Source organism: Urocitellus parryii, chromosome X (assembly GCF_045843805.1).
Source record: "Urocitellus parryii isolate mUroPar1 chromosome X, mUroPar1.hap1, whole genome shotgun sequence".
Classification (NCBI taxonomy): domain Eukaryota; kingdom Metazoa; phylum Chordata; class Mammalia; order Rodentia; family Sciuridae; genus Urocitellus; species Urocitellus parryii.
The window spans coordinates 91,640,785-91,662,772 of NC_135547.1; the positions used below are offsets into that span (position 1 = coordinate 91,640,785).

Below are 21,988 nucleotides of genomic sequence, written 5' to 3' on the forward strand. Positions count from 1 at the left end.
GCAGTTCCAATCAGAATTTTCAAAGCAATTTTCTAATATAGAAAATTCTCAACTTCTATTTTTTTTACTTCAACTTTTTTTTTTTAACATTGGGGATTGAACCCAGGGGCATTTTACCACTGAGCTACATCCCCAGCCCTTTTGTTATGTTTTATTTAGAGACAGGGTCTCCATAAATTGCTTAGGGCCTCGCTAAGTTGCTGAGGCTAGATTTGAACTTGTGATCTTCCTGCCTCAGGCTCCCAAGTTGCTGGAATTTCAGGTGCACACCATCATGCCCGTCTATTTTTTTAAAAAAATATAAACTTGCAAAAAAGGAAAGGATGTTAAAGAATGTTCTGCTATAGAAGAAATGGGAAAGGGGATAAGTAAGTTATCAAGCATTTTACAAGACAACAATGATTGAAAGTGTGTTCTTGACAAACAGAACAGTATAGAAAGACCAGAAACAACAAGACCATCTATCAAATCATCATATATGTGTAATCTTCCAAAACAAGGAGCTAAAGAAAGACTATTTAATAAATGTCTTTGAGAAAACTGCAGAATGGTGCTATTTGGAGCTAGACCACTTTTTTTTTAAAGAGAGAGTGAGAGACAGAGAGAGAGAGAGAGAGAGAGAGAGAGAGAGAATTTTTTAATATTTATTTTTTAGTTTTCGGTGGACACAACATCTTTGTTTGTATGTGGTGCTGAGGATCGAACCCGGGCCGCACGCATGCCATGCGAGCACGCTACCACTTGAGCCACACCCCCAGCCCTAGGCCACTTATTAGACACCCAAATAAATTCAAGCTCAAGAGTTAAGGATGTGTAGGTTTATATAAATTTAATGTACTACATATCTGATGTATATATATATATATATATATACATGTATAAATATTATATGCATATATATATAATATACTTATAAGGAAAAACTATCAGAAAATTAAAGACTACCCCTTGTGAGGTGAAATAAAATTCTCATAAGTGATAGAAGAAAATCTCTAAGGAAAAAAGTCCAGGTTTATTTGAGTGAGTGTCAAATGCCAAACTTCTTTAAAATAAAGAGTGACCAATGTTTAAAAGACATCTTTTTGACTTCAGGGTATAAAGAGTTAAGCCCTCTAAACTACAGATCGGGTTTCCTGCTTCAGCCTATGAGAAAACAGCCATCATTCTAAGTCCTGCCCAGTGACAGGAAATTCTGTCCTCAGACAGAATATCCATTCAGTGATCATAATGAAGACTAGGAATATTTTTTTAAAAAAGTAATAATACAGCCACGTGCAGTGGCACACATCTGTAATCCCAGTGGCTTGGGAGGCTGAGGCAGGAGAATTGCAAGTTTGAGGCCAGCCTCAGCAACTTAGCGAGGCCCTAAGCAACTTAGCAAGATCCTGTCCCAAAATAAAAAAATAAATAAATAAGGGCTGGGGAGGTGGTTCAGTGGTTAAGTGCTCCTGAGCTCAATCCCTGGTACCAAAATAATAATACTAATAATACAAAATAAAAAGATAATACACATAATGAATGATAGCCAAGCTCAGACAGAATAGAAAGTAAAATAGCCTTCATTCCCCTTATCTCCAGCCCCCATCCTGGCTAGGTGTTTGTTCACTTGGATCAGAAATTCATATCCAGACATCCCTACTGTTCTCATTTGGGCATATCTCCCAGAAAAATAAAAACCCAAAGTAGTGAGTAGAAAGTAAATGATGACAAATGAATATCAAGCAGAGAGGCCTTTCTTGATTAGCTGATCTAAAATAGAGATGACTAATCCTTAATCATCCTTATTCTACTTTGTTCTTTCTCAGAGCATTTATCACAGCCTACTGATATTATATTACATACTTATTTTTACTTGTTTATTTTGGTATTCCACTCTCAAACTGAAATATAAGCCCTATGAGGTCAGAGATCTTGTCTGTCTCATTCATCTGGTCTCTAGTGCCTGGCACATAGTAGGTGTTCAATAAACATTCGTTTAATAAATTAATTACTGCCAAAACTTTAAAATGCAAGTCATGATACTCATATCATAAAAAGTTGAATTAAAGGAAAAAGAAATGAATAAGACAAAGAAGGACACTATAATGTTAATGACTATAACACATGTAATGTATGATGAAGATCTAAGTACCCTGAATCTTCTTTTCATTTTCTTTTTTTTTCTTGTCCTTCTTTCTTTTCCATTATTGTAGTACTGAAAATTGAATAATGTGGGGGTGTTCTACCACTGAGTTACATACCAACCCTTTTTTTGTTTTTAATTTTGATACAGGGTCTCACTAAGTTGCCAAGGCTGACCTTGAACTTGCAATCCTCCTGCCTTCCAAGTTGCTGGGATTATAGGTGTGCACCTCTGTGCATGGCAATATTCTGAATCTTTAAAAAAAGATTATTTTTATTTTTAAAGAGAGAAGAAAGACTAAAAATAGCGTCAAAATTCATAAAGCAGGGCTGGAGTGTAGCTCAGTAGTAAAGCACTTGCCTAACATGTGCAAGGCTCTGGGTTCCATCCCCAGCACCTCACAGACAAAAAAATCATAAAGTAAAATCTATATAAAATGCTAAAATATTAAAAAGCAGAAACAAAATGTAAGATGGTTCAATTTAAAACAGACCACAGCAGTCAAAAATCAAGATAATGGAAAAATCTAAATTTCTTCATATGCTAAAAACAAAGAATATAAGTTTTTTCCAAAGGCCCATGGAATACTTTTAAAATTGATGTATATTGAATGAGAAAGTGGAAGTAGTACAGGTCATGTTCTCTAATCACAATACAGTAACACTGGAAATTACTAACACGACACATATGAAAGTAAAAAAATCTCCAACGTATAGAAAGTAAACAAGAAAAAAAAACACCTTCCACTTCAATCAAAGAGGAAATGTAATATGAAATTGCAAAATGCTTATAAGGTAACATTAACAAAAATATCTAAAGCTGAAGGATATGGTGAACAAAACGGTAGTATAAGGAAAATATGTAGCCTTCAATACTTATATTAATACATAATAACAAATTAAAATAAATGAATTAAGTATTCAACAAAAGTAGTTAGGAAAATCTCAAAAATAAAGCTAAATCAAGCAGAAAGATAATAAAACTAATGGCAGAAATAATACACAGCAAAACGCATGAACTAATAATGAAAGCCCAAAGCCAGTTCTTCAAAAGAAAATATAAAACAGGAAAAAAATTGTTAATCTAATTTTAAGAAACCCAAACACCCAAAATGTAAAATGGAGAAATTACCACAATTATAGAGTAAATGAAAGAATAAGTGAATACTTTATAAAAACTTAGATTGAGTTTCTAGACAAACAAAAATTACCAATACTGATAGAAGAAAAGAATATCTAAACCCATCAGTTATTGTAGAAAATATTGATAAATTTGACCCCCCAAAAAATAGCACAATCACATAGTCTTTTATTAATTCTACCAATCTCCCCAGAACACACACAATATAAAAATTATATTATATACTTTCTAGACCCTGGAATCTTGAGAACAGAGGAGACAGGTTCCTGCATAATATTCCTGGTTTAACATAGCCAAACCCAACAACTACAAAATATATAAAGGAAAACTAGAGACCAATCTCATCTAAGAACATTGATGTAAAATTCTTAAAATACAGCAGAGATTGCAGGAGGATGTTAAGAATATAATGTATCATAAAATGTAAAGCTCATCCTAGAAATAAAAGACTGCTTCTGTACTAGAAAACCTATTCATATAAATGACAACATTGATAAATCAAAGGATAAAAGACATAAGACAATCTCCCTAATCCAAAAATATATTTCAGGACAATTCAATACCCTTCCAGATTGAGAAAAAAACCTAATAGGGAAATAAGGCTATTTCCTTAACACCATCATTATCATTATACATTTTTTGAAAATATTTTTTAGTTGTAATTGGACACATTACCTTGATTTTATTTATTTATTTTTATATGGTGCTGAGGATCGAACCCAGTGCCTCACATGTGCAAGGCAAGCACTCCACCACTGAGCCAAAACTCTAGCCCCTCTTTATACATTTTTTAAAGACAAAAGTCAACATTGTGCTTAATGGCAAACTACTAGATGCATTTCCATTAAAATGGGAACAAGGCCAAAGTTCCCACTTTTCCCACGAGTATTTATATTATTCTGAAAGTACTAGATATGCAATATAAAATAATAAGTAAGTAAACATTGGAAGAAGGGCTATGTTATTATTATGTATAAATTATAAGATTGTTTACCTGGAAGTTTCATGAGAAACAATTCCAAAACCAATACCAATAATAAGAAAATTCAGTAAGGTGTCAGTGTATAAAATTAATCTATAGAAATCAACAACTTTCTTATATGTGCAGCAATCAGAAAATATACTAGAAGGAAAGATCACATTTACTATAGCAATTGAAAAGATAAAATGCCTAGTAATAAACCTAAACAAGAAATATGCAGGAACTATATGCAGAAAACTCTACATCTCTGTGGAGGGACGTAAAATAAGATATACATAAATGAAATAACATACCCTTTCCTAGCAATATGATTTGATATTGTAAAGATGTTACCTCTACCTAATAATCTATAAACTTAAGAGAAACCCAATAAAATTGTCAACAGATTACATTTTGGAACATCATTCTAAATTTCATGTGGGAAAATAAAGTTGTGAGAACAGCCAGATGATGGAGAGAACAAGCCCTACCTAAAATACATTCTAAAGTTACAGTGAATAAGGCAGTCTCATAAATAGAAAGATATAGCCATGGAACAACACATAGACCCCAGAACTTGGAAGTAAACCCAGATATATTTGGGAAGTTAGAGAAACTTCCCAATAAAACTTGTGATAAAGGAAGCACTTCAAACAGTGGGGGAAAGATGGATTAGGCAATATTATTTTGAAACAACTGGGTAGCCATTGGGACCCAAAATAAGGTGGAATCCTCTTATTACTCTTTACAACAAAATAGAGTTCAGATCATTGAGTCTCAAATGTTAAAAAAAAAAAAAAGCCACCATGAAGTTTCTAGAAGAAAAGAAAAACCATGGGAAAACTTTAAAATTATCTTGGCAGGATAAGCTGTGAGACACCAAATAAAGAGGCAATAACGGAAAGTTGATAAATTAGACCTCTTAAAAATTAAAAATTGATGTTCAGAAAAGTATCATGAACAAACTGAAAAGGTGATGATACACTGGGAAAAATATTTATAACATATACAAGAGGAAATGCCCTTACAGTGTGAAACACACTTAACAATCTATAAAAGGAACCAACAACTCAGTAGGGAAATAGTTCATGGAAAAATGAGGACGACTTATCAACATATCAAAGGTATTCAATTTCACTTCAAGAAATACAAATACAAACAATAATGAAACATTTTTAATAAAAAATAAAGAATTGAGGGCTGGGGTTATGGCTCAGCTGTAAAGCACTTGCCTTGCATGTGTGAGGCTCTGGGTTCGATCCTTAGCACCACATAGAAATAAATAAACAAAATAAAGCTATAAAAAAAGAATTGATAAGGAAACAGGTGATCTCCTACATCACCCTTGGGAGTCTAAACTGGTGTAGTCTCTATGAAGCACACTTTGGTAGGCAAAATGTGTGTAACCTTTCAACCAGCAATTCAACCACGAAGGATTTATCCTACAGATGTATTTTAACATGAACACAGAGAAATATTCATAAGGATATTCACTGTAGCTTTCTGTGTGCTCACAAGAGACTAGAAACATTCAAAATGCCTTTCTAAAAGGGAGGGCTCCATCTGACCTCCCTGATAGAAGGGGCACTAGAAGAAAGCCAAGGAAAAGATTAAACCCTTGGTAATCCAGGAGTGCACCATCAGAAAGCTCAGGTGACCCCACGTCAGGGTGAAGGAATGCCCTATATGCATTATATTATAGGTGTCCATTGGATTAGACAAAGAGGAATGAAGGGAAGGGAGGGGGAGGGGAATAGGAAGGACAGTAGAGTGAATCAGACAGAATTTTCCTAGCCTTGTATTTGAATACATGACCAGGTAATTGCATCAGGTACAACCACAAGAATGGGATCCTAGTTAGCATAATTTATACTTCTTGTGTATGTAATATGACAAACACTACTGTCATGTTTATCTCAAAAGAACAAATAAAAGAAAAAAGAACTAGTTAAATAATATAGGGAATACCTGAATATGAAATGCTACATAGCTGTTAAAATAAGGCAGTGGATCTATATGTGACTTATGGAACCATCTACAGAACTATCACCAAAATGAAAAAGCAACATGTAGCAGAGATATGTCAAGATCATTGTACTGTCTAGTGTAACTAATTAAAACAAATTTTAAAAGCCCAAAAAACAAACAAACAAAAAAAAACATGTAGCAGAGAAAACAATGTGTGGTATGAATGTGCAGCTAATTTTAGGAGTGCTGCCCCCAGATGTTGCTCTTGGAAAAGAGAATCTGGTGGGACTAGGCATACTGGGCATTCCCCCACCCTGATGTGTGGTCATCTGACCTTTCTGATGGTGCACCCCTGGGTTACCAAGGGTTTAATCTTTTCCTTAGCATTCTTCCAATGCCCCTTCTATCAGGAAAATAAAGAGCTTTGGGAAGATGGTTGATGTGGGGTCATTTGATGGAGCCATCCATCCATCCATGGGAAAGGCCAATTAATGTGAAAACGAGGACCTAAGAGGCCAAAGGTTTCTTCTGGATTAACATAAAAATGAAGACATCTTTCCACCCTACTCCAGCTCTAAATCACCTCCAGCCTTATTTTTCAAACTAGGCCCCAACCACTGTTTTTGTTGTTGTTGTTGTTTGTTTGTTTGGCCAGGATCTTGATTTTCTAGTCTATAGCAAGTTTTTACAGAATCTTAATAATTACTTTTCTCATATTTCTTGCATTTAAATACATTAGGATATTTTTACCTATAAGAAATTGATAAATAAACTACCATCATATGTTGAGGTTCATGTTCAGAAAATTCTTTCTGGGATCAGAGCATGTTCCAAAAGTTGGAAACTATTGGTCTGGGTCAGCAGTTCCTAATCTAAGTGGCTCCTGATCATTTGCCTAGAAAGATTGTTTAAAATGAAAATAAATGGGCCCCATCCCTTGAAATTGGGATTTTTAAACCTCTGTGGTGGGTCCTGGAATTCTGCATCTTAGAGAATTAACACATAGGATTCTAACATAAGTGGTTCAGGGACCATATTCTGGAAATACATGTTGATCTGGCCCAGATGATCTCATTAGGGTGGTCCTTCCCCTTCCTGGAATCCTACTTTCTTCTGCCATCCTGTTCTGCATGTCTCTGCAATGTTGAGGCTGGCCCTACTCAGACAAGTGAAAGGGAGAGCGTTACTTTTAACTTTAGGGTTGACACTGATTATAGTAATTTTCAGGTTGCCTTATTAGAGCCCGGTGTCTCCAAAAACATCACGCTGCCATAAATCGGGGTATCAGATGTCCCTAGAAGGGCACATTGTTTTCTTTCAACTGATTTTGAAATGGGTCAGTTTTATATACCACTGACACAGTGGTAATTACCTAAACAAGACACCTTTGAATCTCTAGCCCAATGGATCTTCACACCATTCTTAAGCTAAAACTTGATTTTTATTATCTCTCTCTTTTTAGTAGGTAAGAAGAGTGAACAAATGAGTCTATGGATAAAATCCTTGCTAATGTGGGCCTCCTGAATAGGCAGAGCTGGGAGCTGAGGTCTCCCAGTTTCTTAAATATTGAGCAGGGTTGAATATTAACCAGGGAGCAGTGCGTTACAACTTCCTTAACAGAAGCAACGAGTGGGCTTGAAGCATAGAGCTGTAAAGATTACAATTTGCACAACCATAGGCCATGGACTTCCCTCTAATAATAAAGATTGTACTGTCATTTATTAGGCACCTTGCTATGTACCCAGCATCATTTCGAGGTCTTTTTATAGAGTTAATCCTCAAGGCAGTTCTGTATTTTACTGAAACAGAAATAAGTACCTTGCTCAAGGTCATGCAGCTTTTGAGTTATGGAACCAGATTTTAAAATTCTACTGGAATTCAAACTCCAGTCATTCTGACACTGTGTCCTTTCTGCAGGACTTTGACCCACAGGCTTCCATTGGCATGCATTAGGTTCAAGCCAAGGGCATCAGCCTATGGAGGTTCCACTTTGAAATGCTAAGGAATCCTAAATACACAAAAATTGACAAATTGACAACACTTTGGGACCGAATAAGGTTATTCTCCCTGGAATGGAAGGCAGAGAGTTTCATTGAAAGGCAGGCACTGTGGTTTCTTCCTTCTTACTATGTGTTGAAAACTGTGTTAGACACTTCCATGCATGTATTTCAATTAATCTTTACAACAACCCATTGAAGTAGGTTCCACGATTGGGGTACTCCAGTAGGAGCCATTATTGCCAGTTTGCAGATGAGAATTGTTAGGCTCAGAAAGGGTAAATCATTTTCTCAGTAGGTAAGAAGCAGTAGTTTCCAGACTGGAACTTGCCTTGTCTGGCTCTGAGGGAAATCCCACTGAAGCAAGGACTCCTGGGGTGGAGCAAAAAGGTACTTGCTCCATTAATCCCCAGGTGTCCATGAAGACTTCAGCTCCTCCCTGAACAAAGGGGAAGAAGCATGAAAGATAAATAGGAGAAAGGGCTTTGTTGACACCAGCAAAGAGTCTACATCTCAAAAACAAAAGCAGATTGCCTGCCAAGGCTTGGGCTGTTCTCTTCCTCTTGGCACAGGCTTCATTTTCTTCTGATGAATAGATTTTCCCCTTCTGTTAAAATATTTTTTTGGCCTAATAGTAATTGAAAACAAAAACCAATATTTGCAGAGACTAAAAAAAAATCTCCTCCTGCCTCTTCCTTGCCCCCTTTGAAGTTTTCTTGTTTGGAAATTTTATTTTTAAACCACAATAGCTTGGCATTCCTGGATTTCAGTAGCAAGAGCACAGAGGGCCAGTCCCTCTTGCCTTTTCCTTCTCTCAGCAGTCCAAAGATAAGACTGCTCCAAGAGAAACAGCCACTCCCAGGTTAATGCTGAAGGAAATATTTGTAAGATTCAGGAAGTGATACACAAGGAGGCTACACAAAGAGGGGAGGAGGACCCAGAGAGCTTATTGCTGTCATCTCTCTTTGCCCCTGGGTTCACAGAACTTCCAGTAAGGAATGATGAGTCTGACAACAATAAATACAAGTGGCAGGATTCTCCCTGAGCATTTTCCTGTCCTCAAGAGATTGGTGCAAAGTGCTCTTTAAGAGACCACAGAGGTCTTTGCTTTATTGGACGTTTTCCAGGTGAAGATTAGCTCCCCATTCCCCAGTGACCCTCATCACTATTTGTCATCAAAGTATCCATACAGATAAAGTTACTAGGATAGAGAGTAAACATGCTTCTTTGTGAATAATGGTACCAAAAGGCAAACTATCTGCAAACTACTGCTGATGATGGAAGTAAAGAAAAATGGAAAAGTTGAAGAAAGTGATGGTTCTGAGCCAGAGAATAAAATGGTTATTGGCATGTGGGGGTGGAGGGTACCATATCAAAGTGGTGGTGACAAATTTGGAGTTTCACAAAGGTCTAGTGAGGTACCACCTCAGAAATGTCAAAGTTCACGTGGATTTAGATAAATAGAGGTGCTGATTGATGGGAGAATTCTAGCAAAGTGCACTCTTGCTACCAGTGAGATCAAGCATGTCTGGTAAGTAACACTGTCTATCATTGGTTTGGGGATTTTTTTTTTTTTTTACAAAGCCCTTAATCTCTAACTTCCCAGGCCTAATTGAACCAAGGAAGACTGTTCTTCTTCAGATTTTCTTTTTTATTAGGATTCTCAGCTTCTTGACATGTCCCTAAAGAACATCATGTGCATTCCAGGCCAGCTATTTATATTTTATCAGATTCTTTCCTGAAGCTACTATCAGATTCAACATGTACTTTAGGATTTAGCTTTTGGGGGGTAAATATGATTACAAATATCTATTTCTGTGTAAGACCCAATATTTGTATAACCACCACTATTAATGGGTCTTCTATCATGATGCTATTAGTGGCATCATGATAGCATATTAGATTGGCAAGCCTTTTCTATGATCAAAAAATAGCACTGCTAAGAACATCTTTAAAGAAATTATTTTTCTCTTTTAATTGATTTCTTTAAGGGTAAAAGTAGGGGAAAAATATTATAACACTTGTTACATGTTTCCAGATCACCCTATAGGAAAGCACAACCTGTTTCCTCACAGCCTTGCCAAGGAAGGGTTTTATAATTTCTATTTATCATTTCTATTAATTGTTGATCATTTAATGAGAAGGTCATGGTACCTTGAAATTGCTTTGTATTTGCACTATTTTAATTGCTACAGGGGTTGTACTTTTCCATGCGATGATTTTACTGCCTTTATTTCCTCACATGTCAATTGCCTGTTTATTTTCCTTGCCCACTCATGAATCCAAATCTTCAACCCAACCTTCTATATCTATAGCCATTCTTTATGCTTTGGGGACAGGCAATTGTTATCAGTGACATTGATCTCAGACATTTTCCTCATTCTGCTGTTTAGCTTTTTATTTTGTTGTTCAAAGGGTTTTTTTTAGCTTTTATATATATTATTATATATTTGAACCCATCCATCTTGTCTCTGATGATATCCTTCATTTAACAGACACAAAGTTAACTTCCATCCACAGCTGGAATAAATAACTATTCCACTGGTAGACCTTTTAGACAGTGTGTGCTATGGATCTAAGTAAGGCAAGTGCTATTTAAATTATTTATTCTCCATATTGATCTATAAAATTTCCAAAATTTATGAAAGAAAGAGTGTTTGCTTTCTCACATTTAGCATTGCATCCACTGTGTTTTATATTCTTAAAATAGCTCAAATCTATTACTAGAATTATCTTTTTATTTTACTATTTGACTTTTTAACCCAATATGTTTTTTTGACCACTGTCACTTTATGATAGGGTTTAAAACTTGAGATGGTAAGTCTACCATCATTACCTTTGGTATTCTGGCCCACTCCGTCCAGATAAATGGCACTATGAGTTTGACAAATCTATAAAGTATCATATGGTGATTCTAATGTTAGTGCATTACATCTATATATTAATATAGGGAGGATTGTATCATTACCATATTTAGTCTTCTCAAAATGAAGCAAAGTATAGTTATGTGTTTACTTATATTGTTACTTATCCAATTCGATTTTTTTTAAAAAAAATTCTTTTGTAGTTGTAAATGGACAGAATGCTTTTATTTGTTTATTTTTATGTGGTGCTGAGGATGGAACCCAGTGCCTCACACATGCTAGGCAAGCACTCTGCCACTGAGCTACAGCCCCAGCCTGAACATTAGATTTTCATAATTTTCCTTGAATAAGTTTTGTGTGCCCAATGTTATATTAATACCCAAGTATTTAAATTCACTTTGTCATATTTGTGACGTTTTTTGTGCTTCTATAGGTTGGTTACCTTCTTCTCAGGAGATAAAGGAATCCTGGGAAGTGTACTCTTCCTAATGAAATCGGATTCAAATCTGAATTATCCATTTTCTTTTAATCAATCAGTAAATAATAAATATGTACTCTATATTCCACACTTGCTCATGATTTAGTATGACAAAAGGGACAAAGAGAACCCTCGACTGAGAATTGAAAACTAGGCAGAGTTCTAGTTTTGTCACATACTTGCTGTATAAACCCAAAAGTAATGGACTGTGGAGTCAGATGCCTGATTGACCTTGGGAAAGTGATAATTATCTATTTGTGAGTCAGTATTCTCAACTGAAATACTGGATCAATAAACAGTAACTATCTCATGGGGATAAATAATAAATAATTCATATAAAATATATATGACAGTGTCTGACACATAACAAACACTCTATAAATGTTAGCTATTATATTTGTTCTTGTTGTTAATAATATAATAATATCTTTCCCAAGACTGAGTTTCCTCATAAGTACAATGGGAAAAATAAGGCTTAACTTCACAATGCTGTAAGGATTAACTGTGTCCTACGAATATAAAAAACACCCTACACGTTTTAATGTTCTTTGCAAAGTGTGAAAAAAAAGGAAATGGAAAGAATCACAGCAGGAAATCATAGGTAGAGAAAACCAAGAGAAGTAATCCAAAGAATAATGTCTTTTGGCTTTTAAACACATATACTTATATAACTTTTTCTCCCAGTAAATCTACTCACCACTTTTTCCCCTCCTGCTAATATCAAAATGATTTTGCATTCTCTGCACACAAACCAAATAACAGTGGAGAGAGACAACCAAGAGTGTAACACCTGGAATTATCAATTCATTGCAGGCTTCTAGGCAGAGAGAGTGGCTCAAGATTATACATTTGATTTTCCCACCTACACCCATCATTCCAGTTGTGAAGGAAATGACATAATAATTGTTAAAATGCATGTGTGTGGTGGGGAGAGAGCGTGAGGGAAAATTCCTTAGAATTTTTTCTCAAAAATGTCATTTCTTGCCTGGACCATTCCAAGTCCATCTTGTCTTGCCTGAGATATTGAACTGTCATCTGTCTCTTCTATGTTAGGTAGCAATACTTTTCCCCTTTCTTTTTATCTTTCCTTTCTGTTTTTAAACTTAATGCAGTTTTGAAGATTCTGACCAAACCTTCTCTTAAACTAGTGCTTCTCAAACTAAGCTTGTATCACAATTGTCTAGAGGGCTTAAGAAAACACAGATTGCTGCTCACATCCCCACTTTCTGATTCAGTAGGTCTGAGCAGGGCCTAAGCGTTTTCATTTTATTTTTTCCCTCAAAACAGCTCTTTATTAAAGACTGAGTTAGAACTCTTTTTTATTTCTGGTAATATTTATTTATTTATTTATTTTTGCATTACAATTCTTAATTTTTTAACAAGTTCTTGGGTAATATTGAGATCACTGAGCCTGGAATCACATTTTAAAAACCACTAAATTAAACTCACATGTCCCCAGTTTTCCCTTTCTTTCTCTAGTCAACTTCTTTATTTTAATTTTTTTTTTTAGTTGTAGATGGACACAACACCTTTATTTTGTTTATTTACTTTTATGTGATGCTGAGGATTGAACCCAGTGCATCACCCATGCTAGGCAAGTGCTCTATCACTGAGCTACAGCCCAAGCTCTCTAGTCAATTTCTTTTGAAGCATTTTTAATGTTTAAATTTATTATTATTATTATTATTATTATTATTATTATTATTTGCCAAGGCTCAAATCCAGTGCCTCACACATGCTAGGCAAGTGCTCTACCACTAAGCCACAACCCCAGCCCATAAGTGTCTTTTTAAACATTCTTCATTTTAAACATTTTTAAAAAGTACACAGTATAACATCATATTATTAAAATCAGAGAAAAGAAATGAGGTCCCTCCTACATTGTGGGTGGGAATATAAATGGTACAGCTGCTTTGGAAAACAGTTAGTTCCTCAAAAAGTTAAATGCAAAATTACCATACAGCCCAGAAATTCAACTCCTGAGTGTACACCAAAGAGTTGAAAACATGTCTACACAGAATCCTGTATATGAATGCCTGTAACAGTAATATTCACAACAGCCAAAAGGTGGAAACAGCCCAGATGTCTCTTAAGGGATGAATGAATGAACAAAAGGCTACCTAACCATGCAATGAAATATTAGTTGGCAATAAAAAAGAATAAAGTACTGAAACATTCTATAACATGGATGGCCTGCTACAGCATCATGCCAAATGAAAGACATCAGAAACCAAAACCCACATTTTGTATGATTCCATTTATGGGAACTGTACTGAAATGGCAAATCTATAAAGACAGAAAGCAAATTAGTGATTGCTTGAGGTTAAGGGTTTAAATGGTGAGTGGCTTCAAATGGGTATGAGGGATCTGTTTTAAACTGATAGAAATGGTCTAAAATTGGATTGTGGTGATGACTGCATGTCACTGTAAATTTACCAGAAGTCTTTTTATTTTTAATTGATTTATTTTTTAATTGGTGCATTATATTTATATGTAAAAGTGTAATTTACTGTGAGATGTTCATATACGCACATAGTATAGTTTAGTTAATTGCATTCTGCTGTTTCTCCCCTTTCCTATCCCTCTTCCTTCCCCTTTATTCCCTTTCCTCAATGCCACTGTTCTCCCTTGTATTTTCATAAGGTCCCTCCTCCTCTTTTTAAATCATTTTTTTCTCTCTAGCTTCTGCATATGAGAGGAAAACATTTGACCCTTGACTTGCTTTTTTTAGTTGTATTATTATTTTTTATTATTAGTTGTTCAAAACATTACAAAGCTCTTGACATATCATATTTCATACATTTGATTCAAGTGGATTATGAACATGGATGTGTAACAGATGTGATTCTGCAATCTGTATATGGGGTAAAAATGGGAGTTCATGACCCTTGACTTTCTGAGTCTGACTTATTTCACTTAGCATGATGGTCTCCAGTTCCATCCATTCACCAGCAAATGATATAATTGTACACTGAAAACAGGTGAAATTATGATATGTAGAGCTGTTTGCATTTCTTCTTTATGCTTCCCCCTTATAGACAACTGTGCCATCAGCATTAGCCAATCCCCAAAAATCAAATGCTGAATGATTTCTCTGATTTCAGGATGCTGATCCATAATATGCTGCATAGGGGAGGGGATTAAATGAACTCTAGATAGGGCAAAGGGGAAAAGGGGAGGGAGGAGAAGGAAGGGGTCAGAGGGGTAGGAAAGATGGTGGAATGCAATGGTCATCATTACCCTTAGTACATGTATGAAGACACGAAAGATGTGACTCTACTTTGTGTACAACCAGATATATGAAAAATTGTGCTCTATATGTGTAATATGAATTTTAATGCATCCTGTTGTCATATATAACAAATTAAAATTTAAAAAAATTAAAAGAAAATAACTTGTGATTTCATACTGTCAAAACTATTAATGGTCATCTCTGTGTTCTATGATGGTAGTACATTCACAGATTTCTCTTTCTATTACTTCTACTGCTTGACCCTTCAGTTTCCTTGTCTGGCTTGTCTCCCTCATCCTTCCTGCTGAGTACTCCCCCCCAAAAATAACTCACTTGTATATCTCACTAACTTCAACTACAACATATGCCATTTCTAACTTACTTTCCCCACCAAACTAGCTCCCATTTCTTGATTGCCCCATATATGTTAGCAACTTTCTCTAAGTCACCAGAGATCAGAGTTATTTTGGACTTACCTCCTGTTTCCTCCCAAGCTCTAGTCACCAAGTTTTTCTCTGTTTATCTCTCAAAAGATGTTACACATTTGTGAGCAAGTAATCTGAACAGACAATTCACAGGAAAAGCAATACTAATATTAAACACATGAAAAATGTTCAAAGTAGAATGACCAAAGTAAGTAAATTAAAATAGTAATAGGTAGCATTTACACCTATTGCATTACAAAAAGAAAATTTTCAATGATGGCAAAATTTAGGGGAAACTTATCCTCATATATTGCTAATGGCAGTGTAAAAACCCTTCCCGGGGAAAGCAATTTGGTGAAATCTACAAAGAACTATAAGAATGTTCATATTCTTTGAACTAGTAATCCCAACTCCAGATAATTGTTTTTAATGAGATAATTCAAAATGAGAAAAAGGCTATTGCTATTCAAAATGTTTCTGCAGCATTACATTATAATAGCAAGAAATTGGAAACAACCTAATTACCCAACAATTTAGGAATGATTAAGCAAATTAGAACACATTAAGCTGGTGAAATATTATATAGCCACTAATATTGAGGGAGTCTGTATAGCAGCATGAAAAATTGTTTGCCATACTGCATAATGCAGTTTGGTCGGGGAAATAAGGCCACAGGAAAGCACATCTACATAGTTATTATAACCATGCCAAAAATAATCTCCATACCTATAGATGATGCAGGCAGGGAAATGAAAATAATCAGAGTGCTAAGGTGGTAGGAACAAGTCTCCTTATTCTTCTGTTTTTAATTTCCTGTAATATTGTTTTCATCAAAACAAACTTTTTCTCCCCAAATATCTCACATATTTATCTATGTCTTCTGCTCCGTTTCTATTGTATCTGTACTTCCCCAGTCTAGGCCATGCCACACTCTTCCATGCCTGTATCACTGCCACAACTGGTCTCACTTCAAGCCATCTAGGCTGCAAATACTGCTAAGTTCCCTAAGGTACCACATTTATGAAGTCACTTACCTGATGATTGATCTTCTAATTAATGTTAATTCATTAAATTTTTTCTAGTGCTGGGGATCAAACCCAGGGCCTTTTGTGTGATACGCAAATGCTCTACCACTGAGCTACAGCCTCAGTATCTCAATTTATTTTTTAATCTGATACATAAAAACATAAAAGTACATATTAATGTGTGCCATGCAATGTTTGATACACATACGCATTGCATACTGTTGAAATCATGTTAAACGTAGCTATTTCCTCAAACATTTATCAGTTCTTTATAATGAAAACCTTCCAAATCCTTTTTTGTAGCTTCTTGAAATGCACAATTCATTATGCTTATCTGTAATCACCATATGGTGTAATAGTACCCCAGAATTTCTTACTCCTATCTAACTCTACCTTAGCACTATTTGTTGATCAGTGATCTTTAATTGTGCCCATGTTTGTGATCCTATCTAGTTCTGAAGGCCTACCCCTCCTGGTCCAAGGCTTTACTAGTCACCTTTATTATCTTATTGCTGCTGAAGTTCCTCTTGCTTCTCCTCAGTATCACAACTAAAACTTGCTGAGGGTCTCTAGTGCCAGATTTTGTTCTCAAGAGTTTACATATATAAACTCATTTAAGACTCAACAATCATTTGATTAAAGGTACTCTTACCCCATTTTGCAAATGAGGGGAGAAAGAGATATATATAGAGAGAGAAGAAGAAGGGAGGGAAGGAGGGAAAAAAGAGACTGGGAGGGAAGGGGAGGCACTTGTCAAGGCCACATGGCTAGTAATTAGAAGAACTTGGATTTGAACTCAGGTAGGACTAACTGAAGGCCAAAACTCAACCAGTGATGTTGATTCTTCCAACATACTCTGCTTTAGTCTTCTCTATGGGCCTTTCATCCTGTAGTTCCTACCTTCAGTTTCTTGGCCTTACAGTGAATTTACACAAGGCACAATAATACTTATAATGTACTGACCCTTTAACATGTGCCAGGAGCATCTTGTTGAAACCCTGTATTTTACAAGGCTTCATCTTCTGTCAATTGTGTAAGAAAAATCTGGGCTTCAGTATGAGCTTGCCTCTTTCCTGCCTGTGAGACATTGAGTAGATTACTTAGCCTCCCTGAACTTCAGCTTCTTCATCTGAGTTAGTATTTCTTAAAGTGTGATCCCAGGACCAGCTGCATTAGCATCACCCAGAGAGCTTGTTAGAAAAGGAAATATTGAGCCTCATTCCACACCTGCTGAATCAAACTCCCTGAGGGTGATGTCCAACTAGCTTCCTGTTTTTCTTTTAAAAAAATATTTTTAGTTGTAGATGGACATAATACTTTATTTATTTCATGTGGTGCTGAGGATCAAACCCAGTGTCTCACATGTGCTAAGCAAGCACTCTACCACTGAGCCACAACCCAGCCCAGCTCCCCATCATAATTCTTCAAACTCCCCAGGTGTTTTCTGTCTCACAGTCTCAAGTCTGGGACTCGATGTCATAGTGTAATAATACCTACCTGGAAGAATTGTAGGGAATATAAAACATTACATAACATGTGTAACTCCGTTCATGGCTCATAGGTCGTTTTGCAAGTGGTAATATATTATTATCATTGCTGTTGAACTTTCAGTGGATTGGTCTTCCTTGCTGAAGCTGTGAGCAGGTCCTATGTGTCTTGCTGCTCTTTCACTAGTATTTCCCACTTTGCCTACCAAAATTCAGTTTTAAATAAAGTCCTCTTTAAATAAAGTTCAGGTTTTAAATAAAGTCCTCTTACTTCATTTCACTAGGCAGCAAGAGAACCATTTCAGAGAATTACTGTCATGCACTATAGTGTCTCTGAAGCTAGACTGACTGGATCTAGTCAACTTACTAGCTGTGGGACTTACTTTGTTATGTCAAAAGGAGAAACTAATAAGTACCTACTCCATAAGGTCAGAGAGATAAATACTGGTAAAATTCTTTGAATGGTGCCTAGAACAAAGAACTGAATTTAAGAAATGTTAGCATTATTGTCAGACACAGAGAATGTGGCTATGTCCATATCTAAGACATGGTCTTCCCTCTCAAGGGTCTCAGTCTAAAATAGGAATCTTGGCAGGCTTGCTAGATTGAGGTGATTTCCACAAGGACATGGTACAAGTCAGCCTAGAGCTGGAGAATCAAGGGTATCCCCCCGAATCCCATAGAATCTCCACCCAAGACCTAGACCCCTGAGAATGATACCAGGGATCTGTTTGAAAGGTTTTCTTAGGGGTCCTAATTGAAGCAGGCAGAATGGAAAAAAGCATGAGTTTCGGGTCATTTGTTTGAAATCTAGTTCCATCACTTGCTAGCTCTGTAACCTCAGCTAAGTTATATGACCTTTCTCTGGATCTCACCTACAAAATGGGCAACAAAAGAAACTATGTTTGTCAAAAGATTCAGTCCAATGCTTTGTGCTTAGTAGATGATCCACATATATTGGGTTCCCCAATTTCCCATTGCCAACCAGAAAACGAACAGGTTTCCCAGACTTTGGAGTCAAAGAAAAAGCAAAATAATTCCTGACCATGCCATCAAATCACAGGGAATAATACAGAAACCTAGAATGAACTCTAGACTCTTCAGGGATCAGAAGCCTTAGATTCTAGTCCTCTCTCTTGGTACCTTCACCTTGGAGAACAGAGCACAGCTTGTACTCTTGTTTATTTTGGAGTTCGAGTTAAGAATCAATACAATTTAAGTGCCCTTTGTATCATTTCAGTTGAGAAAAAACTGGCTGAAAGAATATGTGGGGTTTTTACCTAAAAGAGCTTTAGCCAGGAGATGGCAACTCTCTTATCTCATAGTGACTTAGGGCAGTCACTTAGAGCACCTCATCTCTAAGGAACATGAGTGCCCGGTGCCATGAGCCCCATGTTACAGTGGTAGACTTTCCACACTGGGCATTTTTTTCCTTAAGGAAAAGAAGCTCTTTTCTCTTTATCCCAAACCACATGCCCCATTCATAAAAAATATCCCTGTCTTCCTCCAGGAATTATAACCTACAGTCCACATGATCTGGCCCCAGACTTTTAATGAGCAGACCTTAAGTTTTCAATGAGTCTCATTAAAAGAAAGGTGGCAGAACCCAAGAAACAGGTGCCCCAAACAACTCTGGGGCAAAGGCACCACAGTACCTAGACAGTCCTCCCTCCTCTCTGCCTGTTCCAACTGCCCCACGGCCAATGTCAAGGCAGGCACAATTTATGCCTTCACATTTCTTTCAGCAGTTTTATCCCAAATGTCCTTGGACATGGTGAGGGCTGCCTCAGGCCTTTAAGCTAATGGGCATAATGCCTCACAATATACTACCTGACTCCTCTGTATTCCAAAATGTTCTAGCACACAATCGGTTCTATATCCAGCTATCAGGGGGTCGGGGAGCAGGCTGGATTACATCTCTGGCACCAAGTCCTTGGTGTGGATACCAGACCAGTTTCCTCAAAGGAAACTATGCTCAATGAATGAAGATCTTAGCAATTTCTGTTGAAGCCTCAGAGGCACTAACTCATCCCAAATCCCTGAGAGGTCACTTACCTCCCTGACTGGCTGGTCTTTCTGTTTCCTGTTATTGATTTCCATTTGTCCCCAGGAAATTCCTGCAAAGCAAAATTCTGATAAGTTAAGGAACTCTGAACAACCAGGTAGCTAGATGGTTTCAAAACAGTGAGGCAGTCAGGGCCCTGCCCCTGGCCAGGTCACCGCAGTTGGTATCATCTACAGTCCTAGGCAGGCTACCGAAATATGTACCTGGAAGGCTGCCTTTCTATCAGGAGGCCTGCTGAGCTGCTGCAGGCATGCAGAGACTCAGAGAGCACTCAGGGACCTGAACGCTGTAGTCTAGAAATACTGCATTTCCCTCTTTCTGCACTCCCTCCCAAACCACCTTAAAAACCAGTTTAGCATGTTTGCTGTTTGCTCTGGCTCTTGCCAGCATTGAGGGATGGAGGTCTTTTTGTTTATTCTCCTAGATGAACCTGCTTGCTCCTCCTGCCTCTTCCAATACAGAAAGCATCTTCTTGGAAGCTCTGGCCTTGAGTGGGCTTTGAGGGTGTGAACTCCTGCTGCACCAAGTCCCCCAGGGTGGGCAGAGGGAGGCAGGCATGCCAGCACACCCCTGTCCTGCAGGGGCTCTTCTTCCTCTGCTCACCCAATGGCAGGAACTGAGGTTGGCTCATCTGTGGGGAATATAAATGTCAGATGCCATCGTCCCAACTCTACAGGAGTAGTTTCTACACTGGACTTTTTTTTCTTAAGGGTTATGACCAAGCAGCTATTTTCCTCCCAGGCCAAGTCATAACGAATGTGCCATTCGTTTTTTTTTTTTTTTTTTTTTTTTTTTTTAATGTCCCTGTTGTCCTATTCTAACTCTAAACAGAATGCAAAATTGCCTTTCAGGCCTGTCCAAATTTTGTATCCAGGACCCAGGGCCTAGACTCAGAGCTTGCTCAATGGGGATGCACAGTTTTCCCTAAACATCACTGATCTTCCAAATTCCTTTTTCCCAACATTATCATTATTAGTCCCATTGAAAATTGTATTACTTTTGCCCAAGTAGGCTTCCCTTTTGGGGTTCAGACGCCTGGGGAAGTAGAGCAAACATAGTTCTTTGGTGTCAGACATATTGGCTAAGACACTTATTAGCAGTATTGTTTGAGGGAAGTTCTGCCACCTCTCTGGAACTCAGTTTCCTATCTGGCAAATAGGGATTCTGCTATCTAGTCTTGCTGGGTTGCCAGAAGTGAGAATTAAATGAGAAGTACAGAGAATACCTAGCACAGTGGTTGGCATGTGGAAGGTTTTGGATGTTAGTAGCCACAGATAAAGGTGAGGTTTGTTTCCTGGTTCTGGCTTTTTAAAAGACCAAAGCAGTCCTTACCCATATCTGGGATATCAGAGAATCTCTAATCACTTGTACCTCAGACTGTGCCTCAACAATCTTGTGAGATGCCCATATATATATACCATATAGATGCCAATAGATACCACAATTTGTTCAGCCACAGTGGGAGGCAGGGCTTCCTGTCCATACCCTGTAATATGTGATCAGATTATGGAGGAGCAGTGTGGCATACTTAGGAACTTGGCCTCTGAAACTGCATAACATGGCTTCAGATCCCACACCTGCCCTTCACTAGCCAGGTAACTTCAACTTCTCTCTGCATTTCCCCAGCTATCTAGTAGCAAAAGAGAACCTATTTCTTAATTGCTTGAGGTCTCAATGAGTTGATACATCCAGGGCACCTGGAATGATATATCTGGTGCCCAGTGGGCTCTCAAATATCACTTACTACTATGTCATTCAAATCCCATCTCTGCCACTTCTGAGATGTGTGACCTCTCTGAGCCTCAGTTTCCTTTCCCATAAAATGAAGATCCTATTATAAATTATCTCATACTAGTATTAAGTGAAATCATCTAACAATGCATGCAAAACTAACTGGCATGAGATATGGGATGTGAATGTGTGTTGTTTGCAGTTCTCCTAATAACACTGAATAAGAGCTTATTAGCACCCTGAACTTCTCCAGGGGCAGAAGGAGCAAGATGTCAGATCTAACTTCAGAGAGCCACCACAACTACCTTTGTCACTAGAGCTGGAGTATCTTAACTCATGCTGCAAGTTCTCCCCAGGTCCTGCATGGTTGGGGTAGAAGGTTTAGGTGGCAGGGATAGAAATAGGCACAGAGTAACTCCTAGATAGCCAACCATGTGTTTGAAAGGCTAATGTCTAAGCAGACCTGCTTGACCAGTCTAACAGGCACTAGGAA

General features: G+C 37.2%; 1 protein-coding gene across 2 annotated transcripts in view; it reads right to left on the reverse strand.

Annotated features, from left to right (window-relative positions):
- Positions 1-21,988, reverse strand: part of Shroom4 (shroom family member 4) — a 47,821-nt gene that overhangs the window by 13,194 nt on the left and 12,639 nt on the right. For both annotated transcript variants that reach the window (XM_026406743.2, XM_026406744.2), the window contains one exon: positions 19,755-19,816. In XM_026406743.2, the coding sequence (XP_026262528.2) occupies positions 19,755-19,816 (62 nt within the window). The remainder of the gene's footprint in view (positions 1-19,754; positions 19,817-21,988) is intronic.